Source organism: Parasteatoda tepidariorum, chromosome 6 (genome assembly GCF_043381705.1).
Source record: "Parasteatoda tepidariorum isolate YZ-2023 chromosome 6, CAS_Ptep_4.0, whole genome shotgun sequence".
NCBI lineage: Eukaryota > Metazoa > Arthropoda > Arachnida > Araneae > Theridiidae > Parasteatoda > Parasteatoda tepidariorum.
The window spans coordinates 33,413,848-33,440,169 of record NC_092209.1 but is presented as its reverse complement, the minus strand read 5'-3'; the positions used below and the strand labels follow the sequence as shown (position 1 = coordinate 33,440,169).

Genomic DNA, 26,322 nt, shown 5'->3' with positions numbered 1-26,322 from the left:
AGTTGTTATTTTCGGGATACTTTTTTCCGTGACTGTACATATAAGTACATTAGAGTGCTATTGTTATCGTTTTAAAATAACAAGCGTAAGCTACATTGCGTTTATAGAAGCAAAAATAAATAGTGTTCTGAAAGAAAGAATGTTTGTACTTTGTACACTGTACAAACATACAAACACTTTGTACACTGATGTTTGTACTTTGTACACTGCAAATATTTGGAGATAATATATGTAACCACACAGCGTAGATGCCATAAGGAAGTGCTGACAGACACAGGTCGAGTCAGCCCTGCCATTAGAAAAGACGTGTCATTTCTATTATGAATATATTATTACAGTTTGATTAGTGTTCCTTTTTATTTACGAATTAACATTTATTATATTTCACCGGCACCAAATTTAAAATATATATTCCAGAAATAAATTATAATAAAAATTATCCAACAATTTTTTTTGTTTTGCTGACCATTTGGCGCCCCTTTGTGTGCAGCGCCCGGGCCATGATGCCCCCCCTTGCTCCCCCCTCGCTACGCCACTGGCCAGAACTTTAAACTAATTATAAGTTTCTTTATGTTATAAACAGCGCTGAAAACCGACCTAGTTTTAAGAATATGTTTATCATTGTTCAGCACCGTAGCTTTGTAATTTGAAAGACAAGAGAACTTCTGGATCAAGAATTAGGACAAACAAGCCTTCGTGGAGGACTCTTTGATGGAAGTATATATAGTAGCGGATAAAATATTATTCGTAGTATTTTATCCAATATATAATATTTTATTCATAAATTCTCTTAGTTTTTATAAGCATTTCTGTAATATCTGTATATTTTCTTTTCTTTTATAATCGTTGTTGAACAGCCGACCCAGTTTTTAGGGTTTACGACTGCTAATGTTCAACTCCGTAGCCTTGTAATTTTCAATCCAATCCAGAAGACAAGAGAACTCCTGGATCAAGCATTGGGAGAAATTTGCCTTGATGGAGGGCTTTTTGATGGAACTAACCCGCATTTGCTTTACACGAAGAGGTAAACCTCGAAAATATCCCACGGCTACCTCGACGGCACGGGGAATTTAACCCATGATTCGTCTTCCACTGGGGATATTTTTACGTCAGCACTGTGGTCGGTGAGAACCGGGATCAGAATTCGTATCAACCATACACCGCTGGTATTCGAACCTGGTCGACATCATTAGGAGGCCTACTCCACGGCTACCTATAAGCTATTAAATTGCATAACAAATATAATAATTCATTTTAAGTTCCTGATTTGTGATCCAGGCATTGGTCAAGAGACTAGGCATTGGTCTACTAAGAGACAAGGAATTTTTACGATTGGCCGCCAAAGTGTTATACATCACAATTCATTTATAAGACAATCCATCGATAGCTTAAGTAAATCATTATCTATCCCAATTATCTTCCATGTTCTTACTTGATGAATCAGTCATCTATTTGTCATCAATTATATCCTTCCCAAACATCTTATCACTTTGTGTATATTCTGATGCTTCTCTTAATCTATTTTTCTCAGCAGGTGTTTAATCTTATCACCGCAATCTTTAACTTCTACAGCAAATACAATCGATGACAATCGTCAACACTATGAGTGTATTCTTTCAGATAAAGACTTAAAAAAGCTCAGCTTTCTGATCCATGAAATTATCTGCTCAGTAATTTCAGGTCACAATAGTGAACAAGATAGAAGGACAATTTTTTATTTATTTATTCCCTTCAAAGATTTTTCAGATAAAATAGAAATCACAAACAATGAAAGAATGCGTATCGTAAAGTTCAGTTAATGTCTGAGGGCTATAAGGTTAAACACGGCATGTAGAAAACTTAGTAGAGATTTTTATCATACAGCGATAGTAAAAAAGTCATTAGTATAACTGAAAAAAAAATATCTAGGTGATTTTTTGTAGCTTTTTATTTGTACAGATAGAATAAAAGCCTAAATTAAATGTTTAAGCTGCAAATGTAAAATTAAAAAAAAATAAGAAAAACTTTATATTTGTTTTCAATGACATTATTTAGTAGAGCAAAGTTTCTTAAGCAGTTAGCTCCAATTCCAATTGGGATCGAGGGATGTGCAGCATGGTCGACCAAAATTTTAGCAAGTTCTTTAACGTATTGTAATGTTTTTATAATTACCAAATATTTTATACAATGTGTCTGAAAATAGATAAAGATGAGACAAAGGAAAAATGAAAACTTTTCGATGCATTTTTATTACTGTATTATATTTTTATGTTTATTTAATTAAAATTTTCATATTGATTGTTACTATGCTTTAAAATTAAAAACCTAAAACAGCTAAGCTAAGTAAGAAAATTGATTGAAGAGACTGACTAACTAACTGAAAACTAAGTAAAGAAACTGACAATTTCCCTCAACCGTTTTTCGAGTTTGCGTAATACTTATGGGGTTCCCCCTCCCCCACACAAAGTTTAAAAAACCCTGTTATAGAGCAAAGCTTGCAGAGGTTTGATAGAACAGAAACCTTTCTTAATGAGCATAGCTTGTAAGTCAGTCCTATAACTTAGTATGTATGGAAACAATAAAACTAAGAAGAACTAGAAAAGATCAAATGGGGATTATATGAGTCTTATTTTTTAACTCTCCACATATTCGTCTTAATAAGACAAGGAAAAAACGAAAACTTTATCGAAATCTAATAAATCACTACTGACTAAAGTCATGACTATAACTCCAAAACCTGTTTGATTGCTTGAAAAACTGGTGAAGAGTAGTGAAGTGACTGTTAGTAAACACTCGCGTGTTTAAACAGGCAATCAAATTGGTTTTTAAAATTTTCATCTCACTTTTGTCGCCAGTCGACAAATTTTGTTCTTAAATCGATTAAACATCAAATCTTGGACAATGACGTGTGTACTATTTTGACAGTATTTTTTGAAAACATTTGATCAGGGCCTTGATTATACAGAACACCCTATTTACAAAATATAAAAATTTTAAATATTTCAACTATACTGTATATTTTACTGGAAGTCTTGAGGAAGTCTTCTTTTGATTAAATTTTGAAAGTCAATGGTAAACACAAGCAAGTATAACAACTGAAAAGTAATGTATTAACACAAAATTGTTTTTCTTGGATTCATTTTGAAGAGCTGGAAAAAAACAATTATGGATGAAAATGTCGAAATACAATCATCAGAGGAAACAGAAATAAATGAAAGTGTACAAAAAGAGAAGTCAACAACAAATGAAACAAATTCTGAGGAATTTTTCAAAACAAAACTTAATTCCATCCTAGAGCGCATTCGTAATTTAGATACAGTTGAAGATCTGAAATTAACCACTACAAAAAAAGAACCCGCAGCTGTCTATTCAGAATTATGCAAAATTTATAAAATTGTTGAAAGCTCTACATTTTTATCAAATATTAACAACGAAGAAATGGATTTTTCGTATCATGGATTTGAATTAGATGAGATAATATCAGTAACAAAGGCACTGGTATATTGCAAATCAGTCAAACGATTAAATTTATCCTTCAACAACATCGGACCCGAAAGCTTGTCAGAAATAACTTCTTTGTTAAACCAAAACGAACATATAATGCATTTAAATCTCAGCAATAACGGAATTGGAAAGAAAACTGGCGAATCATTAAGCAATTTATTGTCGGAAAGCCATTCAGTTACATTTTTAGATTTATCTGGAAATAATTTGGGTGACGAAGAGTTTGCTGCTATCGGAAACGCTTTGCCTTTAACCAACACAATAAAAACGTTAAATTTAAGTCGAAATGATATCGGAATGATATCAGGAGCTTTATTCGGTACCTGTATCGCCAAATGTAGCTCTCTGGAAGAACTCGATTTGAGCAGCAATCATATAGAAGACGGATTGATTGGTGTTTTTAATAACATGAAAAAATCTAACCTTCGAATTTTGACTGTTTCTAGAAATGGTATACCCGATGCAGCCATGGATGCCTTAGCTCGCGGTCTACGTGCTTGCAAAACTCTTCAAGAGGTTGATGTCAGCAGCAACTTCATTTCAAATAAAGGCGCCATGGCCCTTGCACCAGGTCTTAAAGGAAGTACGGTGGAAATATTTCGAATTGCTCACAACCCATTTCAAGGTAAACCAGCAACTGTTTTACTTAGAGCAGCGGGAGCAAATCTTAAACTTTTAGATCTTTCTGGAATAAAAGTAGATTTATCTTTCCTGAAATTTTATAGAAGTTATTCTGAAAGTGGAAGAGATATGAAAGTTCTATTTGGATCAGAAATACGATACGACATACATCCTAGAGATCAATTTCAGCCTGAAGAAGGTATTGTCGATGGATCAAATGCATTGTTAGTGGCGCTGAAGTTTGCCGATGAGAAAGGCATGTCGTTAAAGAATGTTTTAAGAAAAATCCATTCATCTTACTTGAAAGAAACACCTGAAGAGGAAGAAACAAAGGAAAAAGAAGAGGATGAAGTAAAAGAAAGGAGAATGACAGCCACTGTTTTAGCTAATGGTTTAATTGATAGTGACTTAGAAATGCCTAAGACTCTGGCTCGAGAAATTTCAACGTCTTTGGCGGATGAAGAAGGTTTTGTGGATATGTGGGAAATAATTACAAAATTGCCTTACAGGCCGGATGACATTGCAGTTCAAATTAAAAAAGAGAAAAAGAAAAGTGGTGACAAAAAATCAAAGGATAAAAAATCGAAAAAAGGCAAAGGAAAAAAATAAAATATCTTCGCTTTTGTATTAATTCTTTTACAACAATTGCTTATGTATGCACCCACTTGAATTATTAGTTTTCACTTAAACCATATAAAAAGCATGTTCTAAGCTTTTGTTAGGAGTATTCAAGTAAAAATTTCTTGAAATTTTAAATAGCTGTTTTTTAAATTAATGAGAAACTTATACGGCTTACTATTCTTAGCACCATTTCCTACACGTCAATATTGCCATTATAAATAATAATAATTTAAGTTTAATTTAATTATCATTGTCATGATAAATAATAATATTTATCAACTTTGCGAATCATAAAAGTTATAAACTTATTTTACTAAAATATTTTCAGATATAAGATTGGCAAAAAAGCTGAATATCTACGCGAATTACGCAGAACTAGAAAAAAAAAAGCGAAGTCTTCAGTAAGTTATACAAAATTGCATGATAATTAATAATGAAATAACGTACAAAGTATGTAAGAGAGATGTAAGTGATGTTTAATAAAATCACAACCGGTAAAAAAAAAGTTCTTTTGTATAGATCTTTCCTCAACAGTTACTTCTGAACTACAACAGTTCAACTGCTATAACTAGTTTTCATTTAAACCATATAAAATCTGTTTTTAGCTTTTGTTAAGAAGGGGAGTTTTCTACTAACTATTCCTTCAAGTTAGATTTTTTTTTAAATTTATGGGAAAACTTACATAATTTAAATCAGCAATATTTTACTGTTCTTAGCTCCACTTCCTATACATTTCAATGAAAGCAAATAAAATTATGAACTTTACAGCGAATAAAAAACTTATCTCGAAAAACTGTTTTGAATTGAGGTATAGGAAAAATTGTAAAATACATCTGAACATTTTTTAATTAAACTATTACTGTTAAGAGTAAATAAAAATAAAAAACGCAAATACTTTTGAGATATACATTATATAAATGGTAAATGTAACTACATCACGCATAATGTGCTAACAAATTTTATATGAGTAAGTTGAATATTAATGCTCTTGACTGAGGATTTTAAATGCACGGAATTTTACCTACGTGTTTTTTGACGGAACACCGCGCCGTCAAAAAATTCCGTTTAAAAAAAGGGAAATATATAGAGACCAATATTTTTACTAAATATTTCATTTTCCGATTTAAATATAAATTCCCGCACAACAGAGTTAATTCACCTATCCGACATTTTTTATATATATGGTTTAATTATTTCGACAGCATAGTTTTAAGATTAAACATTATGAGTAAGTTTTAAGGTAGATTATTATTTAACATTTAGAATTGTGTGAAGCAGTTACATAAAGAAAATCATGCGTTTAGTAATATTGGAATTTTAAAAAATATGAAAATCAACAGCAATAACTGCAAAAAAAAAAAAAAAACGACCGAAATGCCGTATAGATTTAGCGTACATCGATTATATCAAAACATAATTACACTAATTAATAAGTGATTCGAATTTTGCGTTTCTTCACATATCAGGACTTAAAAAAAAAAAAAAAACCGTAGATATCAGTAGTAATAAATGTGGTATTCTCGCGTCAGTGACTAATAAATACACAAATTTAATTTTCCACGTCGTAATATTGGAATTTTAAAAATCATGAGAAAATCAATTGCATTAACTGCAAAAGAAAAAAAAAAAAGACATCAGAACATTAATTTCCGATAGTAATGAACGTGTTGAAATGCGCTGTTTCATATCATGATATCAAATGAAAAATTAGAACTAATTTTTACCAAATGAAAAAAAGGGGTCAAATATATATAACACTGATTAAATACTTAGTCTATTACAAATCGGAATTTGCTACTCATTTTAAATTAAAAAGAATTTTTTTTCTAGTAAACGATTATTTTAATGTTGCTATTTCGGAATTACTTTTAAAATTATCGATTTTATACTTCTGTGTTAGCCTCAGTAGTTCACAAATACTAGCCGAAGTTACAGCGGATTTTCTTTTTCAGTCTCGTTTTATCGAAGTTGCGGTTTTTATCTAAAACATCTGCATAAAAAGTTATTGTGTGTAAATAAGAACTTCGGACAACAAAAAAGATTTTAGGCAAGGACGGTATGTCTTGTAAATAATATTTCGAGTAAGTAACGAAACTCAGAAAATTTTGTCCTAATATAAATTGATTCGCGGAACACTGCAAATTAGAAGAAAAAAAAAAAATCACACCGGGATATGGAATGTACGGTGGTTATACTTTATTTACTCTAACAATTCAGCCAAGAGATGAATTCTCGTCCTATGAGATCGTGTTATAGCCAGACAGTATCAGTTATGGAATACTTATTTATGAAAAATGGCACATAAGAAATTTTTATGGCTCCTGAAAACCTTAATCATGATTAAAATTCAGTTATTTACAAATTCTGCTTACTGCTGATCAAGGACAAAATTTAAACAGTAAAGAAATTTTAAAAAAAATAATGACAAGCCTAGTGAGTAGTTTTACGAAAAATATTAAGTATCAATTAGTATTTTTGTAAAGTGTTTTTTTTGTTGATAAATTTTAAAAACTTACCATGCTGCACTTTTTATACCTGCAGAAAATATTAGCTTTATTAACTTTGAAACTTATTCTTATCATTATTTCCAATATTGGTTATTTTGAGTGTATTTTTTAAAGTAAGAAATATTCTCCGCAATCAAACTCTTCGAAAATTTCAGAGGAGAGAGGAAAATAGTAGCTCCCAGATATTGAGCCTGGCATCTCTCCTTTAAGCTGTAAAGTAAGGTACAAAACCAAGTTACTATAAGGTAAGTCAAAAATGAAAACTTCACATGTAAAAAGAATTGTCTACAATAACAAACTATTTACACAGTAAAGCTTTATTTATTAACAATTAATACAAGATACAAAGGTATACAATTGTAAAATTATGTCGGGTATACACAAAACATTCCACAGACTGGTGCAAAAGTATGACAAATATGCACATTAAAAGGTAAAACTGCATTAAAATTGATATGAAAAAACATGTTACACAGTATGCAACAGAATAAAATGCATTCCTTGGCAGCCCACATTTAGTGTGCAGGTTAGAAAAAAATGCGAGAAATGAAAAACAAGACATACAAATATTAAAATATCACTAAAAAATCGCTTCTTTAATTCACAAATGCTGAAGTTCAAAAAAATGCATACAGTATAAAAAGAATTCATCAAAAGTAGATTACAAAAAGGCCAAAAGGGCTAGACAATAAGATAAAGCTTTAAATTAAGTAGGATAAAAAAAAATGATCATTAATATAAAAATAAAATACTGAGTATTCATGAGCAAATTTTCATCTCAAAAATGGAAATGTAAGACTAGTGTAAAAACAAATATTAATGCTTAGGAATGAAGGATAAAAAAACCCATCCTAAGCATCAAAAAACTTGAGCAACACACCAGAGCTGCCGAAGATTTTTCTCAGGAAAAATCCATGCATAGGATCGAGGAATGATCAACCGTTTAGCAGTCGAATCTTTTCCTAGTCACTTTAATACTAAAATTAAGTGTAGAAAAGAAAAAAAAATTAAGGGCATTCAAGAACTGTTCAGTCATTAAAATCCAGGGCTTTTTCAAGACGGAGGAAAAAACTGGTAAAAATGAGATAAACAGAAAACCCTTAGCACCTTATGCTTATGCGCAACGAAGTATGCAATACACTAAATATGGTTTCACAAAGTATACATTAGCTCAAAGTTACTTAACAGTTAAGGAGTCAAATATGCAAGTTTAAAATTGATTATAGGTAAAATTTAAAATAGAATGAGCTATTAACTACCTTTAGGAAGATAGTTCATTTTCTACAGATAAAAATTTGTCCCATATCTAAAATCTAAAAATAAATTTTTGTTGATGTTTAACTATTTTGTTAAAAACCTGTTTTTTTTTGCCAGTTTTTACCATTCCTGATGAAAGTTTACCAACCCTGTAAAAATTGCATTATGGAATGAAGAATATATATATCTTGAGCTACAACAAAATAACAGCTGCGGATGAACAAGCACGACACAACACTGATCCACTTAAAGCTTTGACTGAAAAAGGGGGGAAGAGAACAATCTCTTTGGAAAAACAAAAAAAAAGTTTCAAGTCCAATGAATAAATTTTGTTCATTCTTTTGTTTCGTTGCTATCCTCTTTGGGCTTTTCTGTTGCTTCTTCCTCCTTCGTTTCAATTTTCTCATCCTTTTCTGGCTTTTCGTCTTTCTCGGTTGTGGCATCATCTGCTTTCTCTGGAGTTTCTTTTTTCTCTTCCTCCTTGGCAGGCTCTTCTTCCTTTTTGGGCAAATGAGTGTTCATTTCAAGGGTTTTGCAGATCTCCTCCCAATCAGGCCAGTACCTCTCTTTCATGCGTTCAACAAAAGACAGCAAATTTGTGCAATCCGATTCGAGGTACTCTTTCATTCCTCCAAATGGCACATATACAAATTGGCAAAGGTGGGAAAATGCAACGCAATCCAACTGGAAAAAAAAAAAAAGTTATGTATATTATAATAATAACAATTGGTGTGAAAAAATTTCAATTCAGAAAAATTTTGTTATTAGTGCATTCTATGGTTGAAACCATTAACTAAGTAATGCTAGAAAGATTCATATAGTGGATCCAAAATTAGTTCTTAAATGATAAATATAAGGTTGTGGAACAAAACTTTTTTACGTCTATGCAATTAATAAAAATTAGCTTAGTCAGCACTTTTAAAAACTTTATCCTGAAAACATTTCAGGGGTCTGTCCAAGCCAAATTTACTACCGTTTAGTGGTACCTTTACAAATTTAACTTACTTTAGGAAAAACGGTAGTTTCACGAGATACTTTTTCTTAAAAGTTATTTTTGCGTCTCGTAAGAAGCGATAAATCCATATTTATGTGATGATTTTTTAAATAAAATTCTTAATTTTCACAAAATACCTCTCAGAAAAACCTAGACAGACCCCTGCAATTATACAGATCTATTTGTTTACATCAATAAGTTAGAAAAATTCACCAAGAAGCTTTTAAGGTTTTGTGGCAAAATTCATCACATCTCACAGTTCAGATAATCAGATCTTCTGATATTTCGATCAGTTAACCATTAAATGAAAAAATCACAAAAAAAGAGGAAAATTTTTCAACATAGCCTTGATACATGTTTTATTTATATTACTTAGTTTTTTCTTAAGAACCTTAAAAAAAAAATCCTTTTGATAACTAACTCTTTCCCAAAACAACTTCCTCATTAATACCAAGCTTACTAAATAATTGTCTTTTAAATTAAATATATATTTACCCTTGAAAGTAGCAAGTCTTGATTTTATTGAGAACTAAATAAAACATAACCAAATAATTCTCACCAAGTGTGGTTCTTCTCCAAAGAAATATGGTTTTTCAGCCAGATATTCGCTGAGTGCTTTCAGATCTTTCTTTCCAAATTCATAGATTTCATCTGAATTATGACGCCCAACTCCATGGCCTATAGTTCGCTTAATATTCTAAAGCAAAAGAAAAAACATTAAGCTATCTGACCAATTTCTGAATAATGACAAAAATGCAAATAGTCAAAAATGCTTACACTCTTGAAACCGAGTTTAAAGAAAAACTGAAGAAGTCCTTTGGGCAACTTAGAGTTCAAAGTTCTTTTGATGTCCATTTGAGCTGCTTTTAAGAACTCTCCTGGGTGACTATAACGCCACCATCTCATAACCCTAAAAGAAATTTCATTGTTTATTTAGATAATTTTTTTGGCATACTTGTAAAGCAGCTATTTAAATTTTTATCAAAATAAGATATTTGGTTAGAATAGAATAAAATCGCTTTATGAACTAGTAACATAACAAATAAAGTGTACATTCATGCAGAAAAAACGAAACAGCTTCTACAATGACATTTTCGTATCTAAAACTGTCTTTATTACAATACTGATTTCAACACAGTGAAGTAATTCATCTCATGCTATGAAATACCTAACAAGAGATGAAATGTATTAAACAATTGTACATAACAATTACAAAGTGACAATTTTTTGATATGGCAACGTGAAAAGATAAATTTAGATTTTTAAAGTTTAAATTTATTGTTTAAAAATTGAAATTTTTTTTAACTTAGCTTACATTTTTTTTATGAACGCTTTTATTATGACACGGCTATTAAGAAAGCAATGTATTTTTAAAAGCTTTTCTGACAAACTATATCCTTTATGTAACCCTATATGGATGACAATATTTTTAAACATTGTTATTTTTAAACAAAAAGTTTTGTTTTAAGAAATTATTTTGCAAATGCCACACACTATTACAAACAACAGCACCAATGCCATTAGTGCACAGGTTCTCCAGTATTTTTCAATTGTACAATTTAAGTTCAGTAGCGTAGGGCACATACATATTTTGGGTGTCTAAAATCTATGTAAATACTTATGAATAATGCCTTCATGGGGAAACAGAACCCATTCCAGCCTCTAGTGCCCTGCCCTTTTTAAGGTCTAGAATGAACACTGGTTAACATGTTGTCTTGTTTATACACAACCAGCTGACATTAGTGGTTTTCTCAAGTTGTAGGTACTCGATTTTAAAAGTCAAGCAATTAAATTATTTTATATATACTAAGAAAATAAAACACAGCCGATAACATTTATAATAAAACGCAGGACAAAAACAAACCAAATAAAAATTTTGGAAATCTTGATATATTTTAAAATTAGACTTCAATTGACCATAACATCTTTATAAACTAGGTACCTACCATTTAAGCAAAGGAGTAAAAATACATGTTAAAATAGAAATATTTCATTTTAACTCTTAGTCCTATTATTAACTTTAACTTAGTCCTAAAGAGAAAATTTGTCATGAAATTATAAAGACTAAAATTTTCCAGTTTTTCAGATAAATAGTTAATTTGTAAAAGTACCAAATAAATATATGATAAACTTCAAAAAACAATGTAACCTAAAGAAAAATAAATAAAACATCCATTTTAAAGGCCATAAAAACCTATAAACACACTGCCTATATTAAAATCTATATGGTATCTATTTCTCACAATACCAGCATAACCAGTATCAATAGTTCATTTTCTTTAAATAATAAGCATCTATGGAAAAATTAGAGAATGTATGGATAAAAAAAAAAGTATAGACATATCTACTTCAATTATTCTTTCCAATTAAAGTTTAAAGATTTATAATAATAATAATATCCTTACCAACTGGTGTGGTTATTTAGCATGGAAACAAACGCATGACTAACATTCTTTTGATCTAATGTCAAGTGTTCATCCAAATCTTTACCAAACATTTGACTGAGCTCTTTAATGATAATATCTGAATCAGCAATTTCAACTCCATTTACTTCAACAAAAGGTAGCTGCCCCTTTTTAGATTTATATTTCATTTTATGATCAACATTCTGAAAATAAATTTGCAACACAATTATAAAGAGAATTTCGGTTAATATCTATATTAACTTAAAATAAAAAAATGTAGATTGTCAGAAAATACAAATTGTACCTACTATTTTATTCTAAATATCTTTTTTACAGACTTATAGGAATAAAGTTAGCTTTAAAACATATATATAGCAGCTAATTTAAGATGCTTACAATTAAGGCTCTATCAAAGTTATTTCATGACCATTAATTAGATTTGAGCTAATTCTGAATTTTTTAAATTTTGTGAAAAAAGAAAATTGGAGTTGTGTTAAAACTATTTCTAAAAACTAAGTCTTTATCATAAAATTTATGTACATATTGTTTATGAAGTTGTTTGGAAAGTTTCCATGAATTGGTAGCATAACACTTAATGATTTTATGTTATAAAATTAATGCTTTAATGCAAAAATGCACAATTGGCTAACAAAAATCTTAAACATATGGTTGAATAATTTGTCAGGATAAGTCAGTCAACTTAGCTCCTAAAACTGAAATTTCAACATAAAATTACTTAGCAACTAATTAAATGTAAATAGAAAACAAGTTTCAATTTAATTAATTGCTAAAATTGATTTGTTGATTAGGCGCCCAAAAAATTTTTTTCATCACATCCTTTGATTACAAGTCTAAATTCTCACAAAATTTTTTATTCACATAGTTAAAAATTATAAACGGAATTGCAATGATGCAAACTAAATATTAATCACCTGCATTCTAATTAAAATATTACAAGTAAATTAACATTCGTTCTGATTATTTTTAAGTCATTATCTGACTTTAGTAAATTACTGCAACAAAAATTACATTAAATAAAACAGATTTTGAATTGAATATTTCCCAGCACAAGCGTCTAATCATAAGATCTTAAATCTAAAGATCTAAGGGAGAGAAAAAAAATCTAATTGATATCATGTTACTGTACTTCCTGTTTGACTCAAAGCATGCTTTGATTCATATTGCACAGATGAGCAAGGAATAAAAAAAAAAAAAAAAAATAAAGATTAAGGTTTTTTAATACATTTTTCTGAAAAGGAAAAGCTAGTAATTAGGCAAGCTGTAATTAGCACAAATTTTTAAATACGTACTTAAGATTAAAATCTTATCTAAAGTTAATAAAAATTAAATAAGCAAAAAGGTACATAAGCTCATATTATCCATAAAATTAGAAATTTTGTTCTAAACTGTTATGTTTAGTAGCTGCATAAGTGTTACTTGTAATATTTTCCAATTATACCTTGAGTTTAAGTCATTCTGAAAAGACTAACAAAACTAAAACAAATTGACAAAACTCTCCTTAGAAACAAAATTATCACAGATTTTAAGGCATTAAATTTATTAATCTGAACACAAATGAAAAACATAATTGGGTAATTATAATCTAAGATTCCAAAAGATAATTTTTTTTCTCACAACTACAGATGCAACAAATAAAATTTAATGATAGTTTTTCGTCCTTTACAGGAAAGAAAATTCTTAATCAAGAATTAAGTCTAGTAAAGGCGCAAGAATTGTGATCAGATCATCATACACAAGGGAACTATGAAGTGTTTTGCCTTTTTCCCAAGTTAAAAACGACTGATTAAACACTGCGTTGTTTAAGGGACAAAATCTATTGCAACTTTAATAATATACATTTTTGTCAAACATATGTACATGGTGCAATTTTTATTCCACCGTCCCTGAAAGGTTTAATAGGCATTTATGAAAATAAAGTAAGGTACACATTCATGTTTACGTTCTGGGTGACTGTCAAAATTAATTTAACTACTTTTAACAGCAAATTACTGAAATAGCAATAATTTAAATTCGTCTGAAAATCGAAATAAAACTGCTTTAAAATATTTATTGCTTCAACTTAATTTAAAGCTAAGATTTTAATAGTAACCGATTAACATAACCGATGCTCAATCACTGTGGAGTTTGAATCTTACGGCAAGCATTTCATTTCATCCTAATAATTATAACTCACAATATGTGCGAAAAATATAATTTTGTTTCACAAGGAGTTAAGTGTAATAAAAAGAAAATCTTCTGTTAAGATGTTATACAAAAAACTATGCAGCTAGCAGTGATTTATATGCTGAATTGCGCCATTTTAAACACAGACCTCAAATATACAAACTTATGCTAATAAAATAATTCTTCAGACTAACTTAGAGAATGTTAAGAAAGAATTATAAATTATAACTTACCTCATATTTAACTTCTGTCATTCTCAACCAAGTTTCGACTTTAAGACAGAAAGGAGACGCCGACGGCAAAGTCGGACATCGAGTGAACTGGTACACATAAACAACATCTTTTTCATAATCTGTTTTATGAACAGATGGTTTTCCTTTATCCACAACAGGTGCTGTAGTATTAGTAGCAGGAGCTTCTTCAGCTTGAACGGCAGACATTTTAACAAATGCAAACACTCAAACAACTCAAAATCCCACTAATGAATGACTTCGAACTGATCACTGCCGCAAGCTATGAAATCGGAATTTTTGAGGTATTTAGCCCTGCCCAGTCGCTATGATGCCACATCAAAATTCGTTTCCTTAAAGTAAAACATTTGATTGGTCGAAATTTTCTGACGTGGAAAAAACTACAAAATACTAATTTCAGTTTCTAAATATTGTTAGAAAGTTTTACTATCGCATTTGAGAAAGAAAAATGATATTTAGCTATTATAATCTCAAGACTTCTTAGATATGTGATATGTTACATCTTGCATTAATATGATATAAATCTAGTACTAGGCTCAATTCTCAAAACACTCTTTTAAAGTTATAGATCTTAAAGCGAGCTAAAGCAAGCAATCAAAAACGGTAACTAATAAACAAAAGACATGAAATTAATAAACAAATAGAAAAACAAGGGTTTTAATAAAAGTTTTGCTATATTAAATTATATTACCTCGTATCTTTTAAGAAAAGAAAACATTTTGTTCTTTGTATTGTTACAGTTTATATATTTCTTATATAGAGCAATGGTATTTGCAAATGGGATTTTCTTCCTATTATTTTCCTTTTTGTAGTATATTAAATATACCGGTAATTATGTAAAAGTGGAGATTTGTTACCATACTACGGGTTTTAATAGTCTTTAATTATAATTTACCTCGTAATAAATATCGACAGTTATAAGTAAAGGTTAAATTTTCTCACTAAAATATATAATTTATTAAAAGATTCTACAAGGTGCAACTGTTGTAAATTTTTAGTTCATAACATTGTATTACGGAAATATTTAGTATATTCAGCGGAATTTGAGAGTTTACTTTAGTATATTTTTTATAGAAAATGATATGAAGTTTAAATTTGTCTTCACTTTAACCCCAAAAGGAAACAACTTTAAGATATTAGTCATTAAAAAATATTTAAAAAAAAATTATATTAAACAATCATTAATATAAATTTTTGCTCGTGTACTTACATATAAATTTCATATATGATGTACAAGTTGTAACATTCAGCTTTAATTCATATTCTATCTAAAAACCTCTTCTCGCCACATAGTTTAGAGTTGTAGAGAAGAGCACATTTTATACTTCTCTCGCAAACTCATAACAAAATTTTCCCTTAAAAGTTTACCCTACACATCTACTTGAAATAGTTCAATTTTGTAACTATAGTCATCGACAATTCAAAGGATAGGCGAGGGGAGTTCTTAAGATAAACAAACTATATATGTTACTTATTTTGATATTTTTTTATACCATGAGTTCTTAAAATTGTATCTATTTTATTTATTTAATATTTTCAATAAATCTTTCTACTATTTTCCTAGTGAATATTTTAACTCATTTTTATTAAATAAGATTTTCTCAGACATACTTTTAATTCCTCTCTTCATTATGAGACATTTCTTAAGACCAATTTTTTAATTAAAAATTTTTTTTATCGAGGTTTCATGCAACTTACATTGAGTATAAGATTTTTGGTGTACTCCAAAACCTAATTAATTTGAACACCTCGGTTAAATTAAATTAACTGAAAAGCGTTTTTTTTCCACATGCACACTTGGTTTTTTTCTCCCTTAATTTCAATAATACATTGTCATATTTCCTTTTCAGGTAAAACCTTCAAAATAATAAAAAATACTCAATAGTGCATGAATACATAAAATTGATAATTTTATGTTAAAAACAAATAAGCTTTTTGTTTCTTAAAGTAGTTTGTTGCTTTAATTTTTTTTTTTTAGAAATGTAGAAGTTGTAATTTTGTTGCTCGTCGTTTCAAATTTTCTCAAGAATGTAAATCAATGGAATCGGCTACTGATTCAGAATTAGTTGCTGCTCTGAACTAGTAGGAGTTAAATATATGCACAATTATGTTAGTGAAATTAAATTTAAATATTTTTTAAACATTAGACAAAAGAACATACATTAAGTTAACGAGCAGAAATTAAACTTGGATACTGTACAGCATTATAATTAAAAGAAAAAGCCTTAATTTTCATTTGTTAAAAAAAATATCAAAAGATTCTGTTTTAATTGAAATATTTTGATTATCAGAAATAAACCCAGCTGCTGGTAAATGAAATCTTATTGCATTTTATATAATTTGCATTTTAAATGATTTGCATTTTAAAATATTGCTTTTTAAACCATTTGTTTCTTAAATTATTTGTTTTTTAAATTATTTGCTTTTTATTTCAGGGATTACCTTGGAAAGTTTTAATAGTTATTGCTGTGGTCATTGCTGCTCTTTGTCAAATAGAAGTCACTCAAAATAAATGGGTAATATCTAAGGCTATTTCTCTTAAGTCTTCATTGGAGGATACGTATAGCTTCATAACTTCTTTGGATTATGTTGATAAGGTATGAATTTTTTCATCCTTCATAAAATGCAATTTCTAATACTCTTTTATTTTGACATTGATGTTATTATTATTATTTTTAATTCTATCAAGTAAACCCCTAAATTTATATAATATCCAGATGCTTTCAAAACATTTTTCCTCTATTTTGATCAATGAAGAATTATATTTAGCTGTCTTCTTATTCAGTTTTTTTTATATAAATTTAATTAAAATAATCTATTAAAATTTTGGAATTTTTTTTAAAAATCATTATGTTTAATTTGTAGTAGGTTATAAAATCTATATTATTAACTACAGATTACATTTTATAATGAATAAAGCTAGAAAAATCTCTAAGATAAGATTATAATTGATTAATTCAGTGTTATGAATGACTCTAACCCTCTTTAACCATTTCAATCCTTTTTCTATTCATCATGGATGAGATGTGTTCCAAGCTAAAAATTATTTAGAATATTTTTCCATGTATGTGTCAACTGCTTCAAGACTGATATTTTTTTTATAAAAGTTCTAAAGTCTTGTTTAAAAAAATTACATTTTGTGGCAAAAGTGAAACAATAATCATTTCTCTCTGGCTTATATTAGTGATAAATTATTTGTGCTCTATTTATAATAAACAATATTTGTACATGTTCCAAGCAAACAATTTGTTGTTGAAAATTGCTTTAAAACTAATAAAACTTGCACATCAAACTGATAAAAAGTTTGCTGCAAATACCCAATGACATCATTGTTATACCCTTCTGAAGAAATGAAATGAATGCATATAATGTCTTTGAACTTAAAATGAACTGATCGAAATAAAATATAGTTAATGATATTGAAAATTAATCATTGGATATTTCAGTTGTTTCCTTTTGTATCATGAGTTAGAGAAGCTGATGTGTGGTGGACCTCTGCAAATCGGCAAAATTTTTTATACTGTCTACACTTGGTTACGCTGATTATAATTAACTATGATATAATGTTGTCAATTGTATCTGAAGAATTGAAATGAATGTATATAAAGCTTTTAAATTTAAGCTGAACTTATAAAAATAAAATATAGTTAATGATATTGAAATAATAATGATTGGATATTTGAGTAGTTTTCTTTTGTTGCATAAGTTACAGAAGCTGAAGGGAGATCCATGGAAATTGCTAAATAATTTTATGCTGTTTCAAGTTTGGTTCCACTGATTACAGTTAACAATGCTAAGAATACAGTTAAATATGATGACAAGATATTATTGTTTATAGTATCTTACTAAGGAATTGAAATGAATGTATATTCTTTTAAATTTAAACTGAACTTACCAAAATAAAATATAGTTAATAATATTTGTTGCGATACAGCTAGCGCCATCTAATTAAAATATTTTTAAACTTCCATTATTAATATTCAGTAGTTGTATTCTGGAAACCACCAATGGCGGATGTAAAATTACTTACCCTTTCATTAAAATTTGTTTTGTTATTGAACCCTTGTGTACTTGCCTCATTTGTGTTTTTACAATGAGTGAACATTTTGCCTTTATTCTCAGTTTCGAATAATTAAATCGGGTAGATTTCATCGGAGAACCCCAGCTTATTTTTTAGAAATAGTATTGTTAAAATATTGAAACAATAATTATTGGATATTTAAGTAGTTTCCTTTTGTTGCGTAAGTTACAGAATCTGATGGGAGAAAATTAACAATGCTAAGAAGGCAATTAAATATAATGACTAGATAATATTGTTAATTATATCCTTCTAAAGAATTGAAATGAATTTATATGCCTTTAAATTGATGCTGAACTTATCAAAATAAAATCTGGTTAAAAATATTGAAAAAATTATTGCATATTTCAGTGGTTTCCTTTTGTATCCCGAGTTAGAGAAGCTGATGGGAGACCTCTGGGGATCGGCAGAAAATTATATGCAGTTTATGACATTCCTGGTTATGGTAAGTAGTCTGGATTTTAAATAAAGAAAAATCAAACAGTTTTTTGTTTGATAAAAACTATTCAGATCTTTTTCCGTTGAAAAATTCATGATCAATTTGTAATAAAATTTTATATCCATATCTATCTCCTGATAAATATGATCAAAATATTTATCAGGAGAAATAATAAATTGTAACAAAATTTTTTTACATTAAATAATCTTTTTTTATTCTTTTTTCTTGATTATAATTTTGATTTAAATTGTTGTTTAAAATATTCAATGTAAATGCTTTTATAGCTTGATCTGAAACTTTTTTAGTGTTTTTTTAATTGAAGGATATTTTTTATTTTCAAATAAAAATGAATGATCATTCGAAGCATTAGAATGAATGATCAAATGAAGCTTCATTAGTTTTGTAATGTAATAGTTTTTACGTTGTTGATATAATTTAAATTAGCTGCTTTTTATTGGTATAATTTTGATCTCTTTTATTGCTATTTCTATCAACAGTTAAAATATATAAATACATATGTTACTCTTTCCATGTTATAAAAATCAATTTTTACTTATACAATAAAGAATGTAACTCTTTATTTTGTTTCATTTTATTTTCTTTAATTTAAATATCTGCACTCACTTACATAAAATATTTTATTTTCTAACTTTTTCATCTATTCCCCTGTTTCTTATTAGCAATATTGGCAGAAAAAATGACTTTGCTCAGGGTGATATTTTTTTTCCAACATTGTGGCAGGTAGCGTGTTAGTAACTGCTAAACTCAAAAACGATGCCGTTGTGAAAAATTTATTTAACTGTAAATCAAAATTATAATTACATTCTAAAATTGCATAAGCATTTTGTAAACATATGAATGCATTTTTTTATAACTTTTTATCTATTTCAAAATTATAATTACATTCTAAAATTGCATAAGCATTTTGTAAACATATGAATGCATTTTTTTATAACTTTTTATCTATTTCAGGTGAATATTTAATGCTCTATAAAGTTACTGAGTATAATAGAGGCAAGCTTATTGCTATTGAAGGGGAAAATTTACTAAAGCCGAGAATTGAATTTCGGTTTGTCAAAATAAAAGAAGCTGAAACTAAATTGTTGATAGTTATTACTTTCAGAAGATTAAGTTATTTTTTCCAGGTATGTTATCTTTACATATTTTATTTTTAGTGCCATGTTTTTAATATTTTTTTAATATCAAAAATTTTATGTAGTTTATTAATGTTTTGCTATGTTCCTTTTTTGATATATTGCTCTTTTTTATTGTATTGCTTATGCTTATTTAATATATATTCAGTATTTTGATGTATGATTTTTTTAAATTTGTAAATTCACTAATCAATGCTTTATTGGTGTATATCATGTGATTTTCCTGTTATGTGTTTTTTTTGCTTATTATTTTTTATAAGCTAATGATCATATAATTTGTGTTGTTTTAAATTATTTTGTTGAAAGTTTAATTTATTATGCAAGTTTGCATTGTTTTGTGCTCTGCAAAACTGATATAGATGTTTCTTATTGGAAGACTATCTTCATATCTACCTTAATTTCACTGAATTTCATTATTGTCATATTATTTTAGCATTAAAAAAAGGATAAAATGAAGTTAAGTGTTAAGCAGAATTAGTTATCAAGTATAAAAAATAAAAAAAAAGAAGAAAGAAGTTAAGAAATAAAAGAAAACTATTTATCATGTTAACAATTAAACAAAATTGATCTATTGAAAATGGGAATGAAATCTAACTGTTCATGAAATCTAACAGAATAAATTCAAAGGATGGAGGGATTGTAAAACATTATATTAAAAAAAAAAAAAAAAATAGTGGTAAAACATCGTTCTAGATTTTCATTTTTTTATGACATCTACATATTGTTAGACTTCTAAATTTTTGATTGTTAAAATATACTCAATTCAGTAGATGAAATTAGGTAGAAAAAAATGCAGCCATTTTTTCAAATTATGCTGTGGATGAATGAATGAATTTGTAAAACTTAATAATTAGAACTAAATTGTTACAAAATTAATTATATCAAATGTATTTTCTTATATTTACTTTCAGTTTATTATTTGGAAAGTAAAAAAAAATTATGTTTTCTTTAATAGTAATCACTAAATCTCTAACTTTTAATAAAATATTAATGATAAATTTGTTTTTAAATATTAAAGGAAAGTTAAAAATTTCTATAAATTGAGTAAAACAACTCTCAATTGTTTAAATTTGTGTGTTAGGTGATACATAATTCATCCACTTTAGTATAATGTTTAAACTTCTTTCTTTTATAAAAAATTCACTACCTTTTACTGTTTTTTTTTTTTTTTTCATTTTCTATATTGATATTCTTTATTTTTTTATTTTATTTTTTTTTAAATTTAAGACAGATTGCATGGAATTTTGTAAGGCTAAGTGCCATTCCCCAGGTATAATGAGCATTGTAGAGTTAAGATTCAGACGTTCATTGGCATAAATTGGTTAGATTCAGTTATAGCCAATTAAAGGTTCAAGCATAGAAATTTTTCAGCTTTTAATCAACTAGGACTGGACACTGTAACTGGTTAAACCTAGTTTTATCTTCAATTCTTGCTTTTTCTGTAGCATATACTGCACATAAAAATGGCAAACACCTATCATATCATTTGATTTAATAATTTTATTTTCACGCTTTAGAACTCAATCCTAATGGCTTGAAGGCCAACTTTAAACATGTTAATTTATGTCTGTAAGCGATATTTTAAGTTACAAAATCAGGCACTGAAACTTACTTTCTGTGGAATAAATATGCCTTTTATTGTTGAATTTAGATACTAGCCTCACATAATATGGAAAAAGCTGCAATCTAGAAAATATGGCCCCACTCATTTGCACAGAGTGCAATCTAAAGTTTGGGCCGCTTTTGCAAATTTTGCTTTTGGTATATTTTGTCTCATCTCTGGTCTAGAACTAATGGAATTATCACTGAGATTAATGGAGAATCAAATATTTTTGCATGCAGCTATAAAACTTGTTTATCTAATGATAATTCCATGTAAAAAATTATATTTATGATTATTTTTTTAATATTTTGGTTATTAGTGGTCTAAAACTTTTGAATCAACGCAAAATAAATCTATGTAATTTTAAATGATATAATTTTAAATTTTAAAGGAATTGGTCAAATACTTTGTGAGAAATAGAGGTTTAAAACTATGTCTTCTTTAATGTGGGGAAATAGACAAAAAGTAAAATCAACATTGAATAGCCTGAACTGTCTACTACTTTCTTGACTAAACTATTTGATCATATTTTCAAGATAGTGGCTATTAAATAATAGTTATAAAAAGTTTTCGCTTTTTAATTTGCACATTGTATGTAATGCAAGTTTATAAATAGTAATAATTATTATATTGATACTAAGACGGGGATAGCCTGGTTCATAGTGCACTGGGCCCATGTCCAAGAGGTTGTGGGTTCGATCCCTGACAGCCGAAGACTCCTTGTGTAGTAAATGGTGAGTGGTGCACGTTAAATCTGTTGGTTCACAAAGTCCTCCATGTTGCCATAACAAATAATACCTTTGGGGGGTACTGATTCAGGAGTTTCCTTGTCTCCTGGATTGGGTTCAAAATTACAAGAGTTGAACATTGGTAGCTGTAAACTCAAAATTGGGTTGGCTGTTCAACGACTGTTATAAAAAAAGAAGATATTGATACTAAAATTGCTTATTAAGTTAGTATATATGAATTGTTAATATTAAGTTAGTATATAGAGTTGAACTTAAAAATGTGGTACTTATTTAAGATAAGTACCTTATTTATTTACTTTTTGAAATTAATGATATAAATTTAATATTATTTTTATTTTATTTTTCAGTATACAATTGCACCTATTTTGAACTTTTTAGTGAATCAAAAACTACAACATTCTTTATTCTTACTGAAATCTGTTTTTCCTTACTAAACAAGAAAACAGTTGAAGTTGGTTAAATAAATTGATGGAGGATTACTATTTTGCATTTTGTGTCACAAAGTAGAAAATGCACTGATGATATTTAAGAAACCGACTGATAAATCACAATATTTCTTAGGCGCATCAATTAAGCTGTAAAAAATATATATTTATGTATATTTGAAAATGTTTAATGTAAGCACATTTATTTTAACCGTGAAACAATTAGATACCACATTTTTTTAATACACTAGTTTCTGTTTTCTTGACTTGTCATACTGTAAACAATATTTATTAACTTTATTTTGACCTGAGTAGATGTTTCATGTGGTTTTAAATAAATGTTTTACTTATTTTACTTTAAAAATTATATTTAAGTACAATATTTTGATTGACTGTAAATTTAGCTAAATGCTGTTTGCTCAAAGAAATATATGTAGAATGCATATTTTTAATCTCTAAAATTTCTCAATATGTTTAATTGTCCACTGTATTCATTATTATATGACAGTTTAATAATACATTTTCTGTGATCTATTTATAAAGTGATAATTTATTTTCTGTTTCAAATGTGTTGTACTTATTAAAAAATAGTTTTCTTTTTTTTTCTTCAAAAAGTGCTTAATAAGTGTAACATAAAGTAATGTTTGGAAAAAAATTCCAGTAATTTATTAATCCAGTAATTTGGAAAAAATTTCTGGTGATATCATTTTAAAATTTTGCTTGTTGTTTTTTGGCTTTACGTATTTTTAAGGCATGACTGTTGATGTTTTGTTTTAAGCATTATTTGAGCTTTTTAAACGTAGTTTTTTTTTTCTAACTGATATAGTTGAAAAATTACTTTGATGTTTAAGTCTTCTTATAGACTAGTGCTAAACTGATTGTTTCTGTTACTAAAACAATTTGCATAAGTTTTTAATAATTTTTTTTATTAATATACTGCACTATCCAAGATTGGCATGAATGTCTGTATTAAGGAGGATGTAAACTTTGTTATGATGGTAGTAAAGAACAAAAACAAAGTAAAATTCAGAAATAAATTATATTAAAGTAACATACAAGTTTTAATGACACAAAGGAGCATCATCTTCCATGTACAATGCAATATAGAATACTTTATGTGTTTTATTTCCCAATATCTTTGTTTTATTTACTTGTTACTGCTCTTTTGTAATTTTTTTTTCCTTTAAAATTTTTCTCATCTGCATTTTGCACTATTCTTAGTGCTTCCGTAAATCTTTAAAACTGCTATTTTAGTTTTTCTTAATAAAGTTTGCCTGCAAGTTTTAACATTTTGGTATTATATTGCTTTAACATTTTGGTATTTGGTTATATATTGCTTTAACATTTTGGTATTTGGTTATATATTGCTTTTTTTTTGCGTTTCTTTTTACCTTTTTTCACTGCATTTGAGGAATATCTAACTGGATAACCTTAAAAGCATGTTTAAGATAAAATGTTAAGTCTATTCATGGAACAAAAAATATACATAGACACAAGTATAAGCATTTTAAATTACTAAAGAATCATTCAAAATGTTTATAAGTGTATATTTAAAATTAAATATGCATGTTTTCTTTAAAATTATTACTGAGATTTGAGCGTCAGCGGCAGTTTGAAGTCCACCCCGCTCCAGATTGATGGGTATCAGCTTGTTTCTTAGAAGTGAAGGTTTCTTGTGTATGCAATGTTGACCACCTTGCCACACTCATGATTGTTACAAAATTGTAGAGCCTTAATCTCATGACTGTCTGGCTCACAACGAGCTGTTGCAGTAATGCTTTATTTTAATATATTCACTAACGAATTTAAGAAAAAGTAAATTCCTTATTTCTTACTACTTTTTTGAATTAATTAAAAAAAAATTTTTTTTGTATGCATGCATCCATAAATTTATCTATTGAATCCGAATAGATTATTTTAAGGAAACCTATTATACATTTTAATTTCTATTCCCAAGTACCAAATTATTTTTTTAAATAGTTCTTTATTTTGGGTATTTATTTAAGGATTGTTCATGAATTTTTTCAAGATTTGAATTTTGTGCTTGTTGTGCATTAATGTGTTGTATACAGACAAAATGAGACAGGTGGCTGTTCAGCGTTATTACATAATGGAGCAATACTCTATAGAATAATGCCCTTTCATTGTTGGGAAATATTTAGAGTCATTCTTTGCTCATAAAATGTTCCGCATTGGTGGTCAAATTGCCTAGATCATGAAATTCAACCCTGTTGTATGATTTCTTTTTAAAAAAGATCTAGGGTATATGCCAAGAAGCCCATAACTATACTTGCCTTTAAAGTGGGAGTTTATTGCTGTATCTATGGTTTCCAGCCTAATATGTGTAAAATGGTCACGGAAAATTTCTGTAAAAATGTGTATTGTGTCAGCAAACTGGATTAAGTCATTTATCTGGTGTGCTATTCCATATATAACCATATGCTGTTTCTTGTGAATCAATAAAAGTTGAAATTTTTAATTCAAAAAATTTTATTTTCTGTATAAATTATTTCTTGCATCAAATATAGAGAATACATGTTGTTCCGTAATATTTTCTAAAAATTTTTTTATTGATTTAAATTTGGCTAATTTAAAAAGAAACTAAGAAATTAAAAAATTTTCAATTTCGGCATATTTAGCTCAGGAAAGAAATTATTTTAAAATTTTTTCTAGGCGTGTCATTTTAAGAACTATTTTAACTTATTTTCGTTTTGACCCCCTCAAAAATCTGTAAGTAACATGAACTTATATTGTTTCTAATTTTTCCTGTACATTTAAACTATTCCTATTTTCTTGTGTGTTTATGTTGGTTTTAAATAAGTATTTTATACTATAAGCTTATTTTACTTGGACTATTTTTTCTTAATTACTGAAAATGAACAAATCACTGCCATTTGCATAGAATTGTGATAGTCTATTTTATTCCATGATTTATTTTTGAATATTTGTGTTGCCATTTAAATTAGTGTGATTGCATTTTTATTGCTCTTAATTTGCTCAATTAAATTAATATTTGTCAAAATCTTGTTATGTTATTCTTGTCTAAAATATAATTTCTTTGTATTATTTTTGTTTGAAACATAATAAAAGAACAGGAAATGCAAATTTTTAAATGTTCTGCATGCAATAAATTATTAACTTTGTATGCTTTTTCAGGAATATAAAATCCTTAAAAATTATTATATATATTTTTAATTACATTTACATGTAGCAATATTAATTAAAGTATAATTAGTACATAATCATTGATTGTATGTTACATACCTGTCAACCCTTTTATCACTTGGTGTCGCTTTGTAGGCACCACAACTTCGAGGAATTCCCCAAAGCTTTTTTTTAAAATTAACATGGTTAATGCTGTTTTAGGCAGGAAACTTAAAATACAAAGTATCAATTTCTTTGTATTATTATATTGAAAGATTATCCGTAAGATTTATAGCAATAAAAGTGTTATTTTGCTGTAAATTTTTATTATTATTTTTTCCTTTTTGTGAAAAATCTCAAAATATTGATGAAATAATATTGCTCAAAATGTTAGAAAGAAATTATTA

The 26,322-nt window shown here is 27.9% G+C and overlaps 3 protein-coding genes across 3 annotated transcripts; 2 read left to right on the top strand and 1 right to left on the bottom strand.

Annotated features, from left to right (window-relative positions):
• Positions 1 to 3,144: 3,144 nt before the first annotated feature.
• Positions 3,145 to 4,713, top strand: LOC107456434 (leucine-rich repeat-containing protein 74B-like). Its single transcript, XM_016074294.3, has one exon. The coding sequence runs from the start codon at positions 3,145 to 3,147 to the stop codon at positions 4,711 to 4,713; it is 1,569 nt and encodes a 522-aa protein (XP_015929780.3).
• Positions 4,714 to 7,533: 2,820 nt separating this feature from the next.
• LOC107456440 (failed axon connections) lies at positions 7,534 to 14,645 on the bottom strand. The gene is made up of 5 exons (XM_016074302.3): positions 14,306 to 14,645; positions 11,889 to 12,091; positions 10,261 to 10,393; positions 10,043 to 10,180; positions 7,534 to 9,173 (listed from the first exon to the last, which is right to left on the bottom strand). The coding sequence occupies exons 1-5, from the start codon at positions 14,510 to 14,512 to the stop codon at positions 8,823 to 8,825; spliced, it is 1,032 nt and encodes a 343-aa protein (XP_015929788.1). The 5' UTR covers positions 14,513 to 14,645; the 3' UTR covers positions 7,534 to 8,822.
• A 261-nt stretch (positions 14,646 to 14,906) lies between these two features.
• On the top strand, positions 14,907 to 25,259 carry LOC107456441 (uncharacterized). Its single transcript, XM_016074303.4, has 5 exons — positions 14,907 to 15,090; positions 16,759 to 16,920; positions 18,753 to 18,846; positions 19,813 to 19,985; positions 22,694 to 25,259. The coding sequence occupies exons 1-5, from the start codon at positions 15,088 to 15,090 to the stop codon at positions 22,778 to 22,780; spliced, it is 519 nt and encodes a 172-aa protein (XP_015929789.1). The 5' UTR covers positions 14,907 to 15,087; the 3' UTR covers positions 22,781 to 25,259.
• The last annotated feature ends 1,063 nt before the right edge of the window (positions 25,260 to 26,322 follow it).

Excerpts from the sequence above, each read along its gene's own strand:
- LOC107456441 (XM_016074303.4), top strand. Across the intron at positions 18,847-19,812 it reads TTATGACATTCCTGGTTATG|GTGAATATTTAATGCTCTAT; the intron begins GTAAGTAGTCTG and ends TATCTATTTCAG. Across the intron at positions 19,986-22,693 it reads GATTAAGTTATTTTTTCCAG|TATACAATTGCACCTATTTT; the intron begins GTATGTTATCTT and ends TTTATTTTTCAG.
- LOC107456440 (XM_016074302.3), bottom strand. The coding sequence starts at position 14,512 with ATGTCTGCCGTTCAAGCTGAAGAAGCTCCTGCTACTAATACTACAGCA. Across the intron at positions 12,092-14,305 it reads TGACAGAAGTTAAATATGAG|AATGTTGATCATAAAATGAA; the intron begins GTAAGTTATAAT and ends ATTTATTTTCAG. Across the intron at positions 10,394-11,888 it reads CTAAATAACCACACCAGTTG|GGTTATGAGATGGTGGCGTT; the intron begins GTAAGGATATTA and ends AATTTCTTTTAG.
- LOC107456434 (XM_016074294.3), top strand. The coding sequence starts at position 3,145 with ATGGATGAAAATGTCGAAATACAATCATCAGAGGAAACAGAAATAAAT.